The 21,422-nt window shown below is 42.6% G+C and overlaps 1 protein-coding gene across 4 annotated transcripts in view; it reads left to right on the forward strand.

Annotated features, from left to right (window-relative positions):
- The window catches only part of SNX30 (sorting nexin family member 30), a 118,261-nt gene that overhangs the window by 34,583 nt on the left and 62,256 nt on the right, over window positions 1-21,422 (forward strand). For 2 of the 4 annotated variants that reach the window (XM_086683723.1, XM_086683725.1), the window contains exon 2: window positions 20,077-20,268. In XM_086683723.1, the coding sequence (XP_086539849.1) occupies window positions 20,077-20,268 (192 nt within the window). Of the gene's footprint in view, window positions 1-5,563; window positions 5,968-20,076; window positions 20,269-21,422 lie in introns of those variants that run through there. The other 2 variants (XM_086683726.1, XM_086683727.1) reach the window with 2 other exon arrangements.

Here is a 21,422-nt window from a genome sequence, read left to right on the forward strand (position 1 = left end):
TGTGCTGCACCCCATGCTCCGCCCTAACACTCGATTCCTTAAGTAAATCCCTTCCCGGCTTGCTTTCCCCTGCATCTAGGTAGTACCTGGCTCTTAGCGAGAACTCTGTGTTTATTTGGACAGATACATGAATGAATAGACTTTTCTTTCTATATCCTCTAATTCGTGGTGGAGTACAGTGCCGTGGTAATTAGGCTACTTGAATCCCCCATGTGTTGGAAAACATCTCTCTTTTGGTCTATAGAATAAAGAGAAAGTGATCTTTATTTTGCCCCGTTCTGTCTGCTATCTCGTAGAGACAATCAAGTTGTTTTTTTTTTTTTTTTTTTTACTACTTGAAGAAGGATGCTTAAAGCATTTAATTATGTGTAAAAGAGGAATATGATCTTTAGCTAAGTTTTGTCAGACAACAGCTATACCTAAGGAGTGGCTTTGAGGAAAGTGTGCTCTCCTTTAATCTATCAGCACCCCTCCCTTCCCTGCCCAGCAACCTTAGCTAAAAAAATAGCAATCTTCACTTCGGACAGTTGACGTTCTTCCCTAGCATGTGTGAAGAGTAAAGAAAGACGTCTTGAGAAATCGTTGCTGTTTATTGATCTCTTGCATATTGGCTTCAGGACAGGCCTCCCTGCCTCTCTGTGTAGATGGATATCCCACAGCCGTTGCCATGCTGCCACATGGGAACCACCCACATCCGACATTTGGTCCTCGTTGTAGGCTCATAAGGCTCATAAGGTCGTGAGATGTTTTTCCTCATTCTTTCCTTGACTTTTTTCTTTCCTCTGTTTCTGTCCCCCTGCTGCTACCTGGAGGGCTTATTTCTGCCTCTGAGCTGGGAACACCCACGTAAGAGGGCCAGTTGACCTTGTTAAAGCCCTCTTCTTGGATGCCCCTCTTTCCTGTCATTTTTCTGCTTTCCTTGTCTGGTTACTTAGTTGCAAAACTCTTTTGAGCTGTTTTGGTTTAGGATGTTCTATTCCTGCTTTTTCTTTTACTGTTTAGACTGTGATCAGACTCTCAGTTATTGAGTGCCTTTTTCTATGCCAGTGAATCAATTAACCTTGGGAATTAAAAGAAATCCCTCACATCCGGTGTGAGTCACGTCAGCAGGAATGTGGGAATTAGATCTGGAGGAGCCAGGTGGATCTCAAGTCTGGAAATGCATTTGCACTTTGGGGTAAGGGCCGGACACACTTAAGCCTTCTCAAAGGGATGCTGTGGGGAAACCTTTTCTCAGGCTTTGAAGAGGTCCACAGAAAAAGTTTTTAGCTCCTTTGTGGTAAAGTGCAGATTCCTGAATCAAAACGACAGTGCTGAATGCCACAAAAGTCGTATTGAGAGAATACTATGTATGCATCCTGTACAAGGAGAAAAACAATGAGGTAAAAACTTTTTTTGGGGGGGCGCCTGGGCAGCTCAGTCTGTTAAGTGTCTGACCTCGGCTCAGGTCACGATCTCACAGCTCGTGAGTTCGAGCCCTGTGTCAGGCTTGGTGCAGACAGCTCAGAGCCTGGAGCCTGCTTCGGATTCTGTGTCTCTCTCTCTCTCTCTGCCCCTCCCCTGCTCACATTCTGTGTCTCTCTCAAGTATAAATAAACATCTTTTTTAAAAAAAAAACATTTTTTCAGCAAGCGTGACCTATTTGAATATAGTCACATAGTTCTTTCTAATTTAACAAATTCTGGTCTCAGATTAGTTTTAGGTTTGGGTTGAGGGTTTAAGAATATCTCCACCCCCAAAAGTAGGGTATATGGGTCACAAATCATGGCATGTGAGGGTACTTTACAAGATGGCAGTTTGAAGCTGGGGAGCTCATGGAAGTTGAAATGTACTTCTGTTTCCTCTTTTTAATTTAAGGAGTTTAGAATCCACAGTGCTTATTATTTCCCAGTGGGTATTTTGGGGACTCTAAAAATGGTAGGTTCTCTCTGAAGGAGGATTCAAATTCCCATGTGCACACACAGAAATTTGCACATAAATTTTTGGCATGCGGTGCTTATGCATTCCTGAGAAATGGTCCCTGTTAGAGAGGAATGGTATACTTGAAGTAATTTTTGAGGCAAGGACACTTTTAGTTTTACTAAATGTGCAAGGCTTTTTTTTTTTTTTCTTTAAAGATTTTATTTTTTAAGTCCTCTCTACACCCAACATGGGGCTGGAACACACAACCCCGAGATCAAGAATCACATGCTTCACTGGCTGAGCCAGCCAGGAGCCCCAGTGTGCTAGGCTTTTTAAGCATAGCCGAGGGGTGTGGGCGGTAAGCGAGGACTGCACAGTAGCCCCCTGGCACTTGCTGTTGGTAGTTGAGTCCTGCCTTGTTCTGCTTCTCACTTGAAAGGTTGTTGCCTTTGAAAATGTTTGGTCTGGAAAGACGGTTAACCAACAAGTATTTGGCCACCTAGTACATATTCAGCTATGTATAGTATATTGTTTCCTCCAAGTCCTTGTTCTGAAAACCAAAAATGCCCCTTCTTTAAATTTTAACTTGTTCCATCGAATACGGAGCACATCCAGATGTGTAGTACTGTGTCACATGGTAGCACAAAAATGTGAAAATCAGAACCAGGTTTTTGTTTTGGTTTTTAAAGATTCTATTCTTACGTAATCTGTACACCCAGCATGGGGCTTGAACCCACAACTCTGCCGACTGAGCCAGCCAGGTGCCCCTAGACCCAGGTTTTGTAAGATGAATGAATGGTACAGTTAAGAGATATTCGCGAAGGATGGGAAAGAACCAACATTTATTGAGGGGTTCTTCTAGGCACGTTATGGTTTTTCTTTAATATGTACACCCTCCATGTCTAGATGGAGACATGGGGCTCAGAGAGATTGGGTGCCTTACCCCAGGCCTGGCACGGAGCAAAGCCAGAATGCAAGCCCGGTCATTTGGACTCTAAGCTCAGATCTTCCTTCTTTGCTTCTTTTGTTACAGATCAAAGTGGAAGGAGTGGGTTTGGGTAGGAAGAACGTATAAAGGAGGACCTTAGACAGTATCACAGTAGATTAACTTCCTGATCTTTATGAAATGTCACTTATCCTCTGTTGATTACCAATCATAATGTAAGTTTTTCTCAATTGATCTTTTTTCTGCTTGTCTACATCACTCACCTTCTTATGTAAGATACAAGGAGGAAGCATCTAGGTTGTATAGCACGACCCTAGAATAGAGACCAAAGACCTGGATTCCTGGCATTTCCACTTACATGACCTCATGCATGCCACTTCTGAGGCTTTTCTTATATCTGACTCAGACAACTTGGATGGTCTCTGAGGGGTTCTATGCCCCAGACCCTTGTGTAATTTGATGCAGAAACGTCAGTGGGGGAATGTCTTTACCTAGCTTTTAATTGATAGAGTAGGTCAAGATGGGCAAAAAAGAGCAGGTTTTTAGGGAGAGTCACATTTTCTTTGAATATGTGCTTTTTGGGAAGATTTAATCCACATTTTGATTTTATTTATTTATTATTATTATTATTATTATTATTATTATTATTTTAAATAGGCTTCATGCCCAACGTGGAACCCAACACAGGGCTTGAACTCACCACCCTGATATCAAGACCTGAGCCAAGATCAAGACTCAGACACTTAACTGACTGAGCCACCCAGTCAGTTTAACCCACACTTTTAGAAAGCTGCCTTCCTGGGTTTTTGAGTCCTCCAGATGGCCTGCACATACCTGGCTAGCAATAGAGGCAAAACCTTTGTGTTATGAGTCATAGTAACCATTCAGTTAGGGACAGACTTTTGAAAATACCTCTCCTCCTTCAAGGGTTGTGATTTCTCAGCTTGGTCTCCCACAGCTTTGTTTTGCCTGTGGGCAAATTCACTGTTCTCCTTCTCACGTTGCCCCAACATCCTTTGTCCCCCTCCTTTGTTTTGCATTAGGACTCATATTGCCTTGCACCTGTAGAGGTTCTCATGCCCCTTCGCCCAGCTGGATTGAGTCCTTGAAACACTTTTAAAGTGTTTGGTGGCCCTTTTATTTTTGTGTGGTAGCTCTGCATCAGCACTTGAGCTAATGTGTGTTAGGTGTTCAATATGTGGTTGAAACGGAGTTTCCTCCTTAGAAGGAATGAAAAGGGGTCATGTTTAAATTCATCTGAGGATGGGAGAAAAACCCTTGCTCCTAAGAATCACAAGAATGTCTGGAGAAGTGGTTGTTAGCCTGGAGATTTTTAGAAAAAGCATTGGAATCTTAGCCAAAGAATGTAGCCTTGTGCTCCTTCATTTGGGCTTCACTGTGTTCTCGTTGGAGGCCTTCTTTTGCATGAAGCCAGTCAGTGGATTTTACTTGAAGGGCAGGTTTTCTGATAGAAAATCTAGGCAAATATTTTCAGTTTCTAAACAGCTTTATTAATCTACAAGTAAAGCTTTGAAACAGGTGATTTCTTTTTCTTCTTTCTTTCTTTCTTTCTTTCTTTCTTTCTTTCTTTCTTTCTTTTCTTCCTCCCTCCCTCCCTCCCTCCTTCCCTCCCTCCCTCCCTCCTTCCCTCCCTTCCTTCCTTCCTTCCTTCCTTTCAAGAGTGCACACACTCAAGCAGGGGAGGGGCAGAGGGAGAGGGGGAGAGAATCCCAAGCAGGCTCCATACCCAGTGCTGAACCTGGCATGGGGCTTGATCTCAAGACCGTGAGATCATAATGTGAGCAGAAATCAAGAGTCCCATGCTTAACTGACTGAGCCACCCCGGCACCCTGAAACAGGTAGTTTCTTAACCCATGTCCAAAGAAGAGTCTTTACCTCATAAGAAATGGTCCAGGGGCATCTGGATGGCTCCGTTGGTTGAGCATCCGACTTTTTTTTTTTAATGTTTATTTATTTTTGAGAGAGAGACAGAGACAGAGTGCAAGCAGGGGAGGGTCAGAGAGAGAGACACACAGAATTCGAAGCAGGCTCCAGGCTCTAAGCTATCAGTATAGGAGCCTGATGTGGGGTGTGAACCCACGAGCCATGAGATCATGACCTGAGCCGAAGTCAGATGCTTAACCAACTGAGCCACCCAGGCACCCCTGACTCTTGGTCTCAGCTCAGGTCATGATCCCAGGGTTGTGTGATTGAAGCCTGAGTCAGGCTCTGAGAGCCTGCTTAAGATTCTCTCTCTCTGTGCCACTCTGTCCTTCCCCCTTCTCTAAAATAAAAGAAGAAAAGGAAGGAAGGAAAGAAGGGAGGAAGGGAGGAAGGAAGGAAGGAAGGAAGGAAGGAAGGAAGGAAGGAAGGAAGGAAGGAAAGGAAAGGAAAGAAAGGAAGAAAAAGAAACTGTCAAGAATCCAAAGCTAGAAAAGGTAAGATGTTCAGGGAAGATGCCAACCTAGAAACTGCAGACTTGTGGGTCTTGGGAACTTGGAGATACTTGTGCAAGCAACCTTGAGGTTTTGGAGAATATTTGTGATAGGGTTTCCAGGGCAGAGAGTAGGAAGGAAGGAGGACTGAGCTTCCTGCTAATAAGCAAGTAGGGTCCTGGAACTTAGGAAATAGAGTTAAGATGTATTTGAATAACTTTACGAGAAAAAAAAAAAAGATATGTTTCTACATCTTAAAGTTTCATATTGTTCATCTCACTATTCCATATCTAGATTTAAAAAAATTATATAGGAATTTGTATAATTATATGTATTATTCAGCCTTGCTGTGGTAGTAACTCCAAAAATTCAAAGGTTTGCAGCAAACATTATTAATTTCTAGGTTACGGTATGTGTCGGTGGGTATGAGTCAGTCACTGTGGCTCTTGTCCACAAGTATTCCATTCTGAAGGAGCAGGCCCAGTTGGGTCATGCCAGCTTCAGGGCAGAGGAGAGAGAACAAGAGTGCTGTTGGAAACATGCAGCGGCTCCAATAGTGTCTGCTCCCATCTATTATGTGTGTCACATTTGCTCATGTGCCATTGGTCGGAGCAAGTCACATAGCCAAACCAGAAGGCAGTGGGGTGGAGATGTGCCCTCCCTGTGGGCAGTCACCTGGCAATGGTAAGAATGTATAGTCCTCTTTTTTTTTTTTTTAAATTTTTTTAATGTTTTTATTTAGAGACAGAGAGAGACAGAGTATGAGCAGGGGAGGGGCAGAGAGAGAGGGACACGCAGAATCCAAAGCAGGCTCCAGGCTCTGAGCACAGAGCCTGATGCGGGGCTCGAACTCACGGACTATGAGATCATGACCTGAGCTGAAGTCGGACGCTTAACTGACTGAGCCACCCAGACGCCCCGTACAGGAAGGAAGTTAATAACTGCAAATGATAATGCCATCTACCATATAGTTCATGTCCTCTCCTTTGTCCCTGAACACTGTTTAGTTCAGTACTTTACAGCAATTCAGATTGATCATTTTAAATTGTTTTAAATACATTTTCTCTCTGTTATGGTTATTAAAATTTCATATAATTTTGGGGGAAACTGACTTCTTGCCACGGAGTGATATGATGGATCACTGCATGTTTTTAAGTATTCTTTAAAAAAAAATTTTTTTTAACGTTTATTTGTTATTGAGAGACAGAGAGACACAGAGCGTGAGCAGGGGAGGGGTAGAGAGAGGGGGAGACATAGAATCTGAAGTAGGCTCCAGGCTCTGAGCTGTCAGCACAGAGCCCGACACGGGGCTCGAACTGACAAACTGCGAGATCATGACCTGAGTTGAAGTCGGTCGCTTAACCAACTGAGCTTAAGTATTCTTAAGTATTCTTTTTAAATACTTCAGTACGTGGAGCTCTAGTGTATGTGCATCATTGCATTAGCTAGAGTCTCCAGAACAATTTGAATAATGGGGTGATATTAGGTATCAGAATCTTGTTTCTGAATTTAGTAGACAGGCCTTTAATGTTTCATATTGTTTGTTGCTTTCCAAATATTATTGAGATCTGATTCATGTACCCTAAAATCACCATCTTAAAGTATACAGTTGAGTGGTTTTTAGTGTACTCACAGCATTGTGCACACATCATTACTGTCTAATTCCAGAATATTTTTGTGACCCTCAAAAGAAGTCCTATACTCATCAAACATCCGATTCCCTGTTCTCCCTTCCCTCAAGCCCCTGGCAACCAAAAATCTGTTTTCTATCTCTAAGGATTTGTCTGTTTTGGACATTTCCCATGAATGGAATGATATGTGTGGTCTTTGATGTCTGGCTTCTTTCACGGAATGTTTTCAAGGTTCCTTGTTGATGTTTTCTGATATAAACTCTTAAAAATATTTAGGAGCTTTATTTATTTATTTTTTGTTTCTCCCCTACCCCTCCGCATTCTCTTTAAAAGTCTCATCATATCCAGCCTGGTTCCTGGAAAAATCTGTCGTGGAACCAGTATTGTTTTTGTTTCTTAAACAAATTTTATGTATTTGTTTTAAAAATTCCAGTATAATTAGGGGTGCCTGGGTGGCTCAGTCGGTTAAGTGCCGGCTTCAGCTCAGGTCATGATCTCGCGGTTCATGGGTTCGAGCTTTGCATCAGGCTCTGGGCTGACAGCTCAGAGCCTGGAGCCCCCTTCAGATTCTATGTCTCCCTCTCTCTGCCCCTCCCCCACTCATGCTCTGTCTATCTCTCTCAAAAATAAATAAATACTAAATTTTTTTTAATTCCAGTATAATTAGCATACAGTGTTATATTAGTTTCAGGCGTATAATATAATGATCCAACAATTCCATACATTACTCAGTGCTCGTCATGATAAGAGTACTCTTAATCCCTTCACCTGTTTCACCCATCCCTCTTTCACCTCCTCTCTGGCAACCACCAGTTTATTCTCTGTATTTAAGAGTCTGGTTTTTGTTTCCCTTTTTTTCTTTCTTAAATTCCACATATGAGTGAAATCATATGCTATTTGTCTTTTTCTGACTGACTTATTTCACTTAGCATTGTACCCTCTAGATCCATCCATGTAGTTTCAAATGGCAAGATTTCATTATTTTTTTATGGCTGATATTCCATTATATATATATATATATATATATATATATATATATATATATATACCTCATCTTTTTTTTTTTAATATTTATTTTGGGAGAGAGAGCGAGAGAGCACAGGCAGGGGAAGGGCAGAGAGATAGGGAGAGAGGTAATCCTAAGCAGGCTCTGCACTTAGCACATGGAGCCTGATGCTGGGCTCAATCCCATGACAGCGAGATCATGACCTGAGCTGATATCAACAGTCATATGCTTAACCCTCGGAGCCATGCAAGTGCCTCTACACCACATCTTCTTTATCTGTTCATCTGTGGGTAGACTTGGGTTGCTTCCATATCTTGGCTGTTGTAAATAATGCTGCTATAAACAGTAGGGTGCAAATATCTTTTAAAATTTAGTGTTTTCATATTTCTTTGGTAAATACCTAGTAGTGGAATTACTGGGTCATATGGTAATTCTTTTTTTAATTTTTCGAGGACCCTCCATACTGGTTTCCACAGTGGCTGCACCAGTTTGCATTCTCATTAAGAATGCAACAGTTCCTTTTTTCTCCACATCCTCCCAACGCTTGTTGTTTCCTGTGGTCTTGAGTTTAGCCATTCTGTCAGGTGTGAAGTGATTATCTCATTATGGTTTTGTTTGCATTTCCCCAATGATGAGTGACATTGAACATCTTTTCATGTGTCTGTTGGCCAAACAGAGATTACATCAAAGAGATTACTGCCAGTGTTTTTCTTCTAGGAATTTTATGGTTTTAGGTCTCACATTAATCCATCTTGAGTTTATTTTTTGTGTATGGTGTAAGAAAATGGTCCAGTTTTGTTCTTTTGTATGTAGCTGTCCAGTTTTTCCAACACCGTTTGTTGAAGAAGCTGTCTTTTTCCCATTGCGCGTTCTTGACTCCTTTGTCGTAGATTTTTTTTTTTTTAATTTTTTTTTTTTTTTTTAACGTTTATTTATTTTTGGGACAGAGAGAGACAGAGCATGAACGGGGGAGGGGCAGAGAGAGAGCGAGACACAGAATCGGAAACAGGCTCCAGGCTCTGAGCCATCAGCCCAGAGCCTGACGCGGGGCTCGAACTCAGGGACCGCGAGATCGTGACCTGGTTGAAGTCGGACGCTTAACCGACTGCGCCACCCAGGCGCCCCTCCTTTGTTGTAGATTAATTGACCATATAATTATGGGTTTATTTCTGGACTGTAGATTTTGATCCACTGATGTGTCTGTTTTTGTGCCGCTACCATACCATTTTGATTACTATGGCTTTGTTGTACAACCTCAAATCTGGGATTGTGCTACCTCCAGCTTTGTTCTTCTTCAAGATCGCTTTGGCTATTTGGAGTCTTTATGGTTCCATACAAATTTTAGGCTTATTTGTTCTAGTTCTGTGAGAAATGCTATTGTTATTTTGATAGAGATTGTATTAAATATGTAGGTTGTTTGGGTGGTGTGGACATTTTGACAGTATTTGTTCTCCCAGTCCATGGACATGGAATATTTTTTATGTGTGTCATCTTCAGTTTCTTTCATCAATGTTTTATGGTTTTCAGATTATAAGTCTTTTACCTCCTTCGTTAAGTTTATTCCTAGGTATTTTATTATTTTTGATGCAATTGTAAATGGTATTATTTCCTTAATTTCTCTTTCCTGCTACTTCATTATTAGTGTACAGAAATTCAACTGCAAAGAAGTTTCCCTTGTTTGCTTTTACTTTGAGCTTGTTTGCTTTACGTTTGAACTTTACTTTTATTTCTTAATTTTACTTTGAGATTTTATTGGAATGGCTGATACCAATTCATTACCAATGACTGATACCAATAAGGACATGATTATATTCAACAATGATTATGTGATCAGTTAACATAATAAATTACATTAATAGATTTCCTAATGTTAAATTACTCTTGATTTCCTAGAATATATTTGACTTGATCCTGATGTATTCTTCTTTTTTAAAAAAATTTTTGTATGTGCGTATGCTTGTTTTAATTGAGTTTTACTTATTTTAGTTTATTTTAAAAAACGTTTATTTATTTTGAGAGAGATTGAGAGCATGCGAGCAAGGGAGAGGTAGAGAGAGAGGGAGAGAGAGAGAGAATCCCAAGCAGACTCCATTCGCAGCACAGAGCCCAACATGAGGCTCTATCTCATGAATGTGAGATCATGACCTGAACCAAAATCAAGAGTCAGATGCTTAACCAGCTGACTCACCGAGGCGCCCTGATATATTCTTCTTTTTAAAAATTCTTTTTTTTAAAAAATGTTTAGGGGCGCCTGGGTGGCGCAGTCGGTTAAGCGTCCGACTTCAGCCAGGTCACGATCTCGCGGTCCGTGAGTTCGAGCCCCGCGTCGGGCTCTGGGCTGATGGCTCGGAGCCTGGAGCCTGTTTCCGATTCTGTGTCTCCCTCTCTCTCTGCCCCTCCCCCGTTCATGCTCTGTCTCTCTCTGTCCCCAAAATAAATAAAAAACATTGAAAAAAAAATTTTTTAAAAATAAAAATAAAAAATGTTTATTTATTTTTGAGAGAGCATGAGGGGAAAGGGGCAAAGAGAGAGAGAGGAACAGAGGATATAAAGCAGGCTCTGCACTGACAGCAGTGAGCCTGACACGGGGCTCAAACTCACAAGCTATGAGATCATGACCCGAGCTGAAGTTAGATGCTCAACGGACTGAGCCACCCAGGTGCCCCTAAAAATTCTTTTAATATACCACTTGCTGTTACTTTATTGACAGTGTTTATACTTCTATCTAATTTCCTTTTCTGTACTGGTATTTTGATATCAGATATAGTTAATCCTTATAAAATGATTTAAAAGGTTTATTATTTCTTTAAAAAATTTTAAAGTTATATATTTTTAATTTTATTAATGTTTACTTATTTCAGAAGTGGGAAGGGGCACAGAGAGGGAGACACAGAATCCAAAGCAGGCTCCAGGCTCTGAGCTGTCAGCACAGAGCCTGACGTGGGGCTCGAACCCACAAACTGTGAGATGATGACCTGAGCTGAAGTCGGATGCTTAACCGACTGAGCCACCCAGGTGCCCCAATATTTATTTATTTTGAGAGAGGGAGAGAGCACGAGCAGGGGACGGAAAGAGAGAGGGGGAAAGAGAGGATCCCAAGCAGGCTCCATGCTGACAGCATGCGGGGCTTGATTCCATGAGCTGTGATATCATGACCTGAGCCAAAATCAAGAGTTAGATGCTTTAAATGACTTAGCCACCCAGGCACCCCTCTCCATTTTTTAAAAGTATGTGTCTTAGAGTAATTGGATAAAACAGAACTTGCTCCTTGAGTTTCGGTGGAGCTGAGCTGTACAATCATGGGGCTTAGCTTACCTTTCAGTAAAAGTTCTGTGACAGCAGTTCTGTGGTTATTTAGATTTTCTGCCTCAACTAAATTTCATTTTGGCCATGTATTTTCCTGCAAAGGTATCTATCTCATCTAGACTTGCAAGTTCATTGGCATAGTTTTTCACAGCATATCCTTGTAATTTATTTTTTTATTTTTTTATTAAAAAAATTTTTTTTAACGTTTATTTATTTTTGAGACAGAGAGAGACAGAGCATGAACGGGGGAGGGGCAGAGAGAGAGGGAGACACAGAATCGGAAGCAGGCTCCAGGCTCTGAGCCATCAGCCCAGAGCCTGACGCGGGGCTCGAACTCACGGACCGCGAGATCGTGACCTGAGCTGAAGTTGGACGCTTAACCGACCGAGTCACCCAGGCGCCCCTATCCTTGTAATTTATAATCATGCAAAGAGGTAATAGTTACTGCCTCTTCCTCTCCCTACCCCACCACTGTATATTGATCAGAGTTCCTAAATTTTACTTGATCTAATTCATCTTTTAGAAGAAATATATTCTGGTTTGGCTTGTAATATTTACTCTTTTCTGTTTTCAGTTTATACTTTAGCTTCTTTGTTCCCTCTTCCAGTTTTGACTTTTGTTAGAGCCTAAAGTGTTCTATTTCATGAGGTAAATCATACATATTTGTATTTATCTGCTCTTGAGGACGGGGCTACTTTCTTCATGTTTTGGTCTTCTTGGGTCTGAATGATGAGCGAAGATAGGCTGGATATATTTTTAGGTTTTCCTGTGTCTAATGAGGTAATGCCGGCCTGCCATTTACCACCTATCAGAACAAGTGAATTAATGGATCCCCTCTCTTTCCCCATGATGTTAGAATTGTCTTCTCAGATCTTAGGTTATCAGTTGCCAGATCAGTTGAGTGATCTATCAGTGGGGAAGAGTCAGAAGGAAGAAAGCCAGGGTCCTGGATAGTCACTCAGGGAAACTTGGCCTCATTTCTCTCTGCATCTGGATCCAGCATAGCCTGGCTTCCTTCTTGTTTTGGGTTTTCTCCCCATCTCGGTGGCGCCCAGCTCCTTCAGTTTGCGGTCTCTGTGGTTGGTTGGATCTGCCCAGGGCAGCTGGCCAGCTGCCTTCATGTTCCTTTGGCTCTTGGCTTGCATTTGCATCTCTACCCTTCATGGTGACAGGAAGCAGTGTGTGTGGGCAGACACCCTTTGCTGGTGGTCCTTACACGGTGTATCTGCCTGTGCTTGGCATCCCCTTGTCCACAGCAGCCAGATACTCTGGTGGTCCTCCTTTGCCCCGCTGTTGGCCCTCCCACTTGCCCATCCCCCCAGAAGTTTGCACTTTCAAATTAGAGTGTAGGTGAGGGCTTCAGGGCATTTTCTACTTCTTAGGAAACCTTGATAACCTTGAGTGACTTCAGGGACATGGGTTAAAGATACCTCTTAGTTCTTTTCCTCACTTGTGTCCCAATTATATCCCGTAGAAGACCTTTGGAGGTTTTAGCATTTGGATGGCATTCTTGCCTGGTTTCCAGTCTGGTCCAATTCTAGTCACTGCTTTTCTTTTTCTTTTTCTTTTTTTCCCCTCACTGCTCTTTCTCTTCCCTTCTGTAGCTTGTTAAGTGAGTATCTGGAGAATGGAAAGAGGGAGAGAGCAGGGTGTGTCTGTGCTCAGCTCACAGAGTTTATCTAGGAGTCTAGTTTTATAGTCTTTAAATGAGTGTGTAACATTCCTATTAGTATAAACACGATCATTTCCTGGTTATCGAGCCTTTGGGATTTTTCCAGGGTTCACTCCGTGTTCTTTGCTCTGCTATGAACATCCTTGAACAGAACATTTTTGAGAGTTTCCCTTTGATTGTATTCTCCAAAGTGGGCTTAAATTCAACTTTACGACAAAGTCAACAATCAGGAGTGTTCTGTTCAGTCTCTGTGGGACCTATTCATTCTTCAGGCATCTCCTGTGTGCCTGGCAGGAGGCAGGTAAATAGAGACGAGTCAGGTACATTATGAGCACTCTCCCCTTCAGTGTGAGGACGCCTTACATCAAGCTCTCCTGAAACTAGATCGTGTTGCCCACTTCCCTCTCATAGTATCAAAAAGAGAGCTTCGAGTGTTTAAGCAGGACTTTTTTTTTTTTTTTTTTTTTTTAGTTTTTATTTTAGTCACCTGGTGCTCATCACAAGTGCTCTCCTTCATCCCCATCACCTATTTCACACACTCCCCACCCCCCACCCCCCTCTGGTAACCATCAGTTTGTTCTCTATAGTTAAGAGTCTCTTTCTTGGTTTGTCTCTGTCCTTCTCTCCTTTTTTTTTTTCCCTAAGCATGACTTTCTAAAAATCAAATCCATATTGACTCCTAATGTATACCACTTTCTTTTCATAAACCACGTGTATAATGTAATATAGAGTTTTGCCAGTGATTTATGTTAATTTAATAATCTGTCTTCTGCCTGGCTGACCACGATAGTGGATCTGGTAACTGAAATTCTTTGAGCCAGAGGGGTTTCTGTAGCAGCTCATGTACGTATTTCTCTTCCTAGGTAAAAAGGGGTAGAGGGGGAGAAGAAATTCACTTATAACTGAAACCTGCGTTAGGTGAGAATTAATATTTGGGAACAACGAGGTGTTTTCACTTATTTATATGTTGTAATTTTCACAAGAGTTACTGTAGCTACAGGAAAATCATTAAGGAAAGTGCATTTGAGGCACCAGCGATGACTCCCCATACAGTTTTTATTTTCAGCAGCATTTGTTAAGTGTCTGTTGTGAGCCCAGCCCCATAGTCTACAGGGGGATGCAAGAATACTTGCAGGCAAGTTGATTTGGCTTTTTTTGTTGTTTTTTGTTTTTTGTGTTTTAGTCTGTTACTAGTGTTGTAGCACCCACTGTGTTCCAGGCACTATTCCATCTGCTTCATGTACTAGCTAATTCAATCCCATTATACCCATTTTATAAACGAGGAGATTAGGGCATAGAGAGGTTAAGAAACTTGCCGGAGTCTACTCTGAACTGGGGTTCAGAACTGCCCAGTCATTGCCAGGCTCGGTGTCATTGTCATTTGACAGACCTTTATTGAGTCCCTTCTACTGGCAAGGGATTGAGTTGGATCATTTCTAAGACTCATTCATTTATCAGATATATGTTGAGTGCCTACTATGTGCCAGAGGATAGAGGAGAAGAAAATATGACAAAGTCTCTCCTCTTGTCAGACCGTCAGTCAATACATAATAACTTTTCAGATGGTGAGAGTCTGTGACTAAAATAAAGGCAGGGAAGGCTCTGGGAAGTGATAGAGGGGTGCAGGGGTATTTTTAGATTTTTGTGGGCTGAGAAGGTGTCATTTGGGCAGGAACCTATTTTTTTAATTTTTTTTAATGTTTGTTTATTTTTGAGAGAGAGAGAGAGAGAGAGAACAAGTGGGAGAAAGATAGAGAGAGAGGGAGACACAGAATTTGAAGTAGGCTCCAGGCTCTAAGCCGTCAGCACAGAGCCTGGCACAGGGTTCGAACCCATAGACCATGGGACCATGACCCAAGCTGAAGTTGGACACTTAACCAACTGAGCCTGGCGCCCCTAGCAGGAACCTATTTGAAGAGAAGAGCCAGCCACGTGGGAATGTGAGGGGAGAGGACTGGTCCAGGTACAGTGAGCAGCAAACATGGAAGCACTCAGGTCTAGGTGAGCCGAGACCTGTGCATCTGGAACGTGGTGAAGCAGGGGAAGAACGTCAAGGATGAGGTCAGGGGGAATGGTGAGGTCACATTCGCCCTCATAGGTTATGGGAGGGAGGTTGGATTTGATTCTGAGTGTGAGTGGGTGTCTTTGAGAGTTTTGAGCAGGGGAGTGACATGCTCTGATTAACACTTCTCAAAGAGCTGCCTGGCTGCAGTATGGAAGCCTGACCCTAGGGCAGCAAAAATGAACCAGGAGCCTTTTGCATTGAGCCAAGGATTCTGCCACTTCTCGCATTCCATGGTTCATGTTGGTCATAAATGTGCTGCTGTCCCATAGCACCTGCTCGAGAACTTAGGTCTCTCACTGTTGCATGCCTGCTGCTAGAGTACTGGACTGTCCTCTCTTCCTAGATTTTCATATTTTCGTTAAAATATTTTTTCTGAGGCGCCTGGGTGGCTCAGTCGGTTGAGCGTCCGACTTCAGCTCAGGTCATGATCTCATAATTCGTGGGTTCGAGCCCCGCATCGGGCTGTGTGCTGACAGCTCAGAGCCTGGAGCCTGCTTTGGATTCTGTGTCTCCCTCTTTCTCTGTTCCTCCCCTGCTCATGCTCTGTCTCTGTCTCTCCTTCAAAAATAAATAAAAACATTTAAAAAAATGTAAAATATTTTTTCTAATGTTTATTTATTTTTGAGAGACAGAGTGTGAGCAGGATGGGGACAGAGAGAGGGAGACACAGAATCCGAAGCAGGCTCCAGGCTCCTAGTTATCATATCAGCACAGAGCCCAACACGGGGCTCGAACCCTCAGGGCGTGAGGTCATGACCTGAGCTGAAGTCTGAGGCTCAACCAACTGAGCCACCTAGGCGCCCCTAGATTTTCATATTTTCCCTCCACATTTGCTTCTCATGGGAACCATATCTTGAGGGGGAGTCATTTGAGGGCATAACTTGTATTAAGACCCTAAGGGAAGTGTTAGCTTTCCTTGACTGGCTTTGAAAACAGAAGCTTCATATTTACCCAGAAGGATTTATGGCCAGATGGTAGACATGAGGGATGTTGTTGGGTTGGAAAAAGCCACACAAAAGGCGTTCAGCTTGATAAGAACCTTGAACTCAGAACTAGAAACCTGTGTTCAGCTCTTAGCATAGCAATGACTAGCTTCATTTGGACACATGACCTAACCTTTTTGAGTTGCCTCCTTCTTGGTAGAGACAGTATATCTGTCTTGCTAACCATCACAAGGCTGACATGAGCTGTAATGAAATAAGAATGTGGACACAGGGGCACCTGGGTGGCTCAGTTGGTTAAGCATCTGACTTCAGCTCAGGTCGTGATCTCCTGTTTGGTGAGTTCGAGCCCCACATCAGGCTCTGTGCTGACAGTGCAGAGCCTGCTTGGGATTCTCTCCCTCTCTCTCTGCCCCTCCCCTGCACTTGCGCATGTGTGCTCTCTCTCTCTCTCTCTCTCTCTCTGTATATGTGTGTGTGTGTGTGTGTGTATAAAGATTATATATATAGTCTTGTATATATATGTATGTATATATATACATATACATATATATAGCGTACATATATATAAAGAATGTGGAAACACTGTGTGCATATGTGCCATTGAAAGCTGAGCTGGGGGCTCCCATTTTAGGAAATTATAGACATTTGTAGGTCGTCGACTATTCATGTGTGCTTACATAATACTCCGTGAAACACCTGATAGTAAGGGTATGAGTGTTTCCCTGGTCACGTAGTCCAGGGAAAAAATCTTCAGTGTGATAAGGTCTGTTTGACTGACTCTCCCTCCCCCACCCCACCCCCACCAACTGACTTGAGAACAAGTTAACTTCCCGCTGTCTGGCCAAGACCTCTCAGACCTTTGTGTGGGTTGCTTTTGGAAAGTTATTGGCAGAGGTCCCAGAGCAAAGGTCAGGGGAGTTGGCTTGGAGTCACTGGGACACCTGCAAACAGATGTGTACACACACACACACACACACACACACACACACACACACACACACAGAGGTGAACAAGACACAGTCACAGTTGTTGGGGACTCACAGTGTTTGTAGATGTTACATATGTAAATAAATGATTAAAACTGAAAACTGCTGGGGCGCCTGGGTGGCTCAGTCGTTAAGCGTCCAATTCTTGATTCCGGCTTAGGTCGTGTCTCATGGTTCTTGACTTTGAGCCCCGCATCGGGCTCTGCGCTGACAGTGCAAACTTGCTTGGGATTCTCTCTTTCCCTCCCTCTCTGCCCCTGCTGTGTGCTCTTTCTCTTTCAAAATAAATAAAACAAACTTAAAAAAAACCCAAAACCCTTGAAAACTGCTTCAGTGGTAGTATCTTCAAAGTACTGAGAAGGAGTAACTAATTTCTGCTAGGGGGTGGATCAATGGAGGATTCCAAGAGGAGGGTGCATTTGAACAGATTCAAGTGAGATACTTGGAGACCACTACGTAAAAAAGAGGGGTAGCTTTGCAAGCAAAGGTGAGGAGCACGAAACAGCACGGTGGGTTCCAGAACTGAAGTCATGAGAAACAAGGCCGGTAAGATCTGTCCAGGCCAGATGGTGGAAAGCTGCTGTCAGAGCCCATGTTGGCTTATCTGTCTAAAGATTTTGAGTTCTTTGTTTCTCTTGTGCAATGCTTAGCCATCGGCAGAGCCATTCTGAGGCCCAGTGTGCTAGTGCTGATGAAACGTAAGTAAGGGTGGGCCCCTGCAATGCCTGGTGCGGGCCGTGCCTGAGGTCAGTGTTTAAATATTTACTGAAATGATGGAGGCGCGATGGTTATTATCGCAGAGCTCCAGAGAAGGTGTCTTCTCAGATCCCTAGACGCTGGGGTATGGCCACTGCATGCCCTGTCTGTATGCTGCCAGGGCAGTCAGATGAGCTGATGCTGCTGTAGCTAAGGTTCTACGGTCACGTCCACACTGAGGGCAGCTACTGTGGGGTTCGCCTTCCCAGCTGACAAGCCCTTGGGCTGAGGAGAAGTGGAGAGTGGGGTCTTCTGTGAATATGGAATTTTTTTAGCAATCACAAAAAATATTTTTGACATTGTGTAATCATGCATGTGATTAAATTATCTGCACTCTAGAAATGGAGACAAAGGAAGGTGCCTTATCTGTTTACTTTCCATCATCCGTTGAGTTGGGTGACATTGCCCTTTACTCCAGACTCCACCTTGTCACAGCCCTCTTTCCAGCTAGAGCCCATGGATGTGACTGCTAGGTTGACCTCTCATTTCCTCTGTGTCCTCTTATCTGGGGGCTAAGTCATATCCAACCTGCAGACAAGAAGAGAGAATTCAAGGGAAAGCATCTCCCCATCTCCAACTTGTGATCTAATGACCAACAGGACAACAGTGTTTCCAAGGTCTTTTCCATGGTGTCATGTCTCTTATTGTATTCCTTAGTCTTTGCCTTCTGATGACTCCAAAGTGACGTATAGATGCTCACATCTATTGCTAGACAGGGCTTTGTTATTAAACCTAAAAACCAAAAGAGGTAAGACTGACTACCTTTTTTGGATATTGCAGGAACATGATTTAATCAAGTGGCTTCCCACTAAGGCCTAAAAAGAGGTCCATAATTTAAAAAATTTTCCATCTCTTTCTTTTCTGTCATTTGTACCCCTCCCCCCATTTGAAAACTTGTATGTTGTGGACAAATTTATACATATACAAAACAGGAGAAACCTACAGATACTGGCTTCTATAGTTATCAACCTTGGGGCATCTTGTATCATCTATATCTCCGTCTACCTATTCTTAATTATTTTGAAGCAAATACCTCATATCCTATCATTTCATCCATGAATATTTTTCTATATATTTCTAAGAGATGAAGTCTTTGTAAAATCATAATACTTCTGTTATCACACCTAATACATTTCTAAATTCCATCAAGTAACTGATCAGTATTTACATTTCCCTGAATATCACCAAATCTGTTAACATTTTTTAAATGTTTATTATTTTTGAGAGAGAGAGAGCGAGCCAGGGAGGGGCAGAGAGAGAAGGAGACACAGAATCTGAAACAGGCTCCAGGCTCCGAGCTGTCAGCACAGAGTCTGATGCGGGGCTCGAACCCACGAACCATAAGATCATGACCTGAGCCGAAGTCAGATGCTCAACCAACTGAGCCACCCAGGTGCCCCTAACGTCTTGTTTTAATCAGGATCCACTGCAGTTGTCAATAGGTCTCTCAGATCGCTTTACATCTCTAGGTGCTCCTTCTGTCTTTCTGTCTCCTTGCAGTTTATTTATTGAAGAAGCTCGGTCTTTGGTTCTCTTTAATTTCATACAGCATGGGTTTTTCTGATTTCATATTTATAGTATGGTTTAATATCTCCCTCATTCCTCTCTATTTCCTACAAGTTGATGTTGTGTCTAGAGATTTATTCAGGATTCAGATTCAATATTTTGGCAAGTATACTTTTTAGGTGGTGGTGGGAACTGCTTTCAGGAGGCACATAATGTTTAGTTGTCTCTTTGTGATGGCTGATTGAGTTTTTAAATGTGCTAAGTATTTAAGAGGGTTCCGATGTGTTAATGTCTACCTGGGCCCAGGTGATCTTGAGAAAGGGGGAAAAGGAGAATGCTCTTGCGGTGTGTGCATGGCATTCTTTCTCTGTCAGAGTCTGACGATGGTGGGGCTGTTATGTTCTCTGTCCCTCAACTGTTTGCTTCTGGTGGTTCCTCCAGTGCTTGCTGGAAAATGAATTGGCATGAATTTGGTGTAGAGTACTGCCACAGTTTGTTTCTATTCGTCACAGAAGACCTGTTCACTTAAAAGATGTTAAATAAAGGGCACCTGGGTGGCTCAGTTGGTTAAGCGTCTGACTCTTGGTTTCAGCTCAGGTTATGATGTGGCGGTTCGTGAATTTGAGCCCCACATTGGGCTCTGTGCTGACAGTGCAGAGCCTGCTTGGGATTCTCTCTCCCCTCTCTCTCTGCCCCTCCCCCACTCGTGTGCTCTCTCTCAAAATAATAAATAAATAAATAAATAATAAATAAATAAATAAATAAATAAATAAATGTTAAGTAAAGAAAGGATCAGTTTCTTTGAACATTACTTTTATGTTTAGAGATGTTTCTTGGTTTGGTTAAAGCAGCCACTTTTGCTGATGTTCTCCAGATGTGTGTTTTCATTTAATTTGTAAGGTGACTCTTCTCCTCTTTCAGGATCTCATTTTGCCCAACGGTGGTACTCCAGCAGGTACTTCGAGTCCAGCTTCTTCATCTTCCCTTCTCAACAGACTTCAGCTTGATGATGACATTGATGGTGAGACCAGAGATCTCTTTGTCACAGTTGATGACCCCAAGAAGCATGTCTGTACCATGGAGACCTACATTACGTATAGGATCACCACCAAAGTAGGTCCTGTCATTACCTTCCACCCCTGTTGAATGGTCTTAATGAATTGGAGGCCTACCTTCATGGTTCTTGCTTTCTTCGTTCCCTTTGTATGACTCGAGTCACCTTCATTCAATGGTGGATGTGGCTTTTTTTTTTTTTAATTTTTTTTTTCAACGTTTTTTTTTTTTTTTTTAATTTTTTTTTTTCAACGTTTATTTATTTTTGGGACAGAGAGAGACAGAGCATGAACGGGGGAGGGACAGAGAGAGAGGGAGACACAGAATCGGAAACAGGCTCCAGGCTCTGAGCCACCAGCCCAGAGCCCGACGTGGGGCTCGAACTCACGGACCGCGAGATCGTGACCTGGCTGAAGTCGGACGCTTAACCGACTGAGCCACCCAGGCGTCCTTTTCAACGTTTTTTATTTCTTTTTGGGACAGAGAGAGACAGAGCATGAACGGGGGAGGGGCAGAGAGAGAGGGAGACACAGAATCGGAAACAGGCTCCAGGCTCTGAGCCATCAGCCCAGAGCCCGACGCGGGGCTCGAACTCGCGGACCGCGAGATCGTGACCTGGCTGAAGTCGGACGCTTAACCGACTGCACCACCCAGGCGCCCTGTGGCTTTTTGATACAGAGTAGATGTATTCAGATTAAAAGGATTATATGTGAATTTTTAATCTTAAAATGAAGGAGAAATTGTGACCGCGGTCTTTCAAATAAAACATTTAATCCCTCTACTTTCACCTATTTTCGGTCATGATATTATTTAACGTTAATAATATCACATTACTATTGAAATTTATGAATTGCTGTATCATTCGAAATCTCTGGCAAGACCATGGTTGTAATTTGGTGTATTTGAAATGGATCATAGGGGGAGGGGAAGAAGAGAAGATTAGGAACAAATATTTATTGCATTTTTGCTGTGTGCTAGGTGGGTAGTGGACAGGGTCCTGAGATTGTCTGGCTTAATGTTCGCAGCAACCCTAAAAGGTAGATCTTCTAGTTATAATTTTAGAGATGAGGAAACTGAGGCAGAGACTTTAACTTGTTCACTGTTACAAAGTAGGTAACCAGGATTCTAAGTTGAATTTTTAGGACTATCAATCCCATATTTTTATTTTCAAATCCATACTCTTAAGCTAATTCTACTTATAAAAGAATAACTTT

The sequence above is a fragment of the Puma concolor genome, chromosome D4, assembly GCF_028749965.1.
Source record: "Puma concolor isolate L17-30 chromosome D4, mPumCon1.1.hap2, whole genome shotgun sequence".
In the NCBI taxonomy this organism is placed as follows: Eukaryota; Metazoa; Chordata; class Mammalia; order Carnivora; family Felidae; genus Puma; species Puma concolor.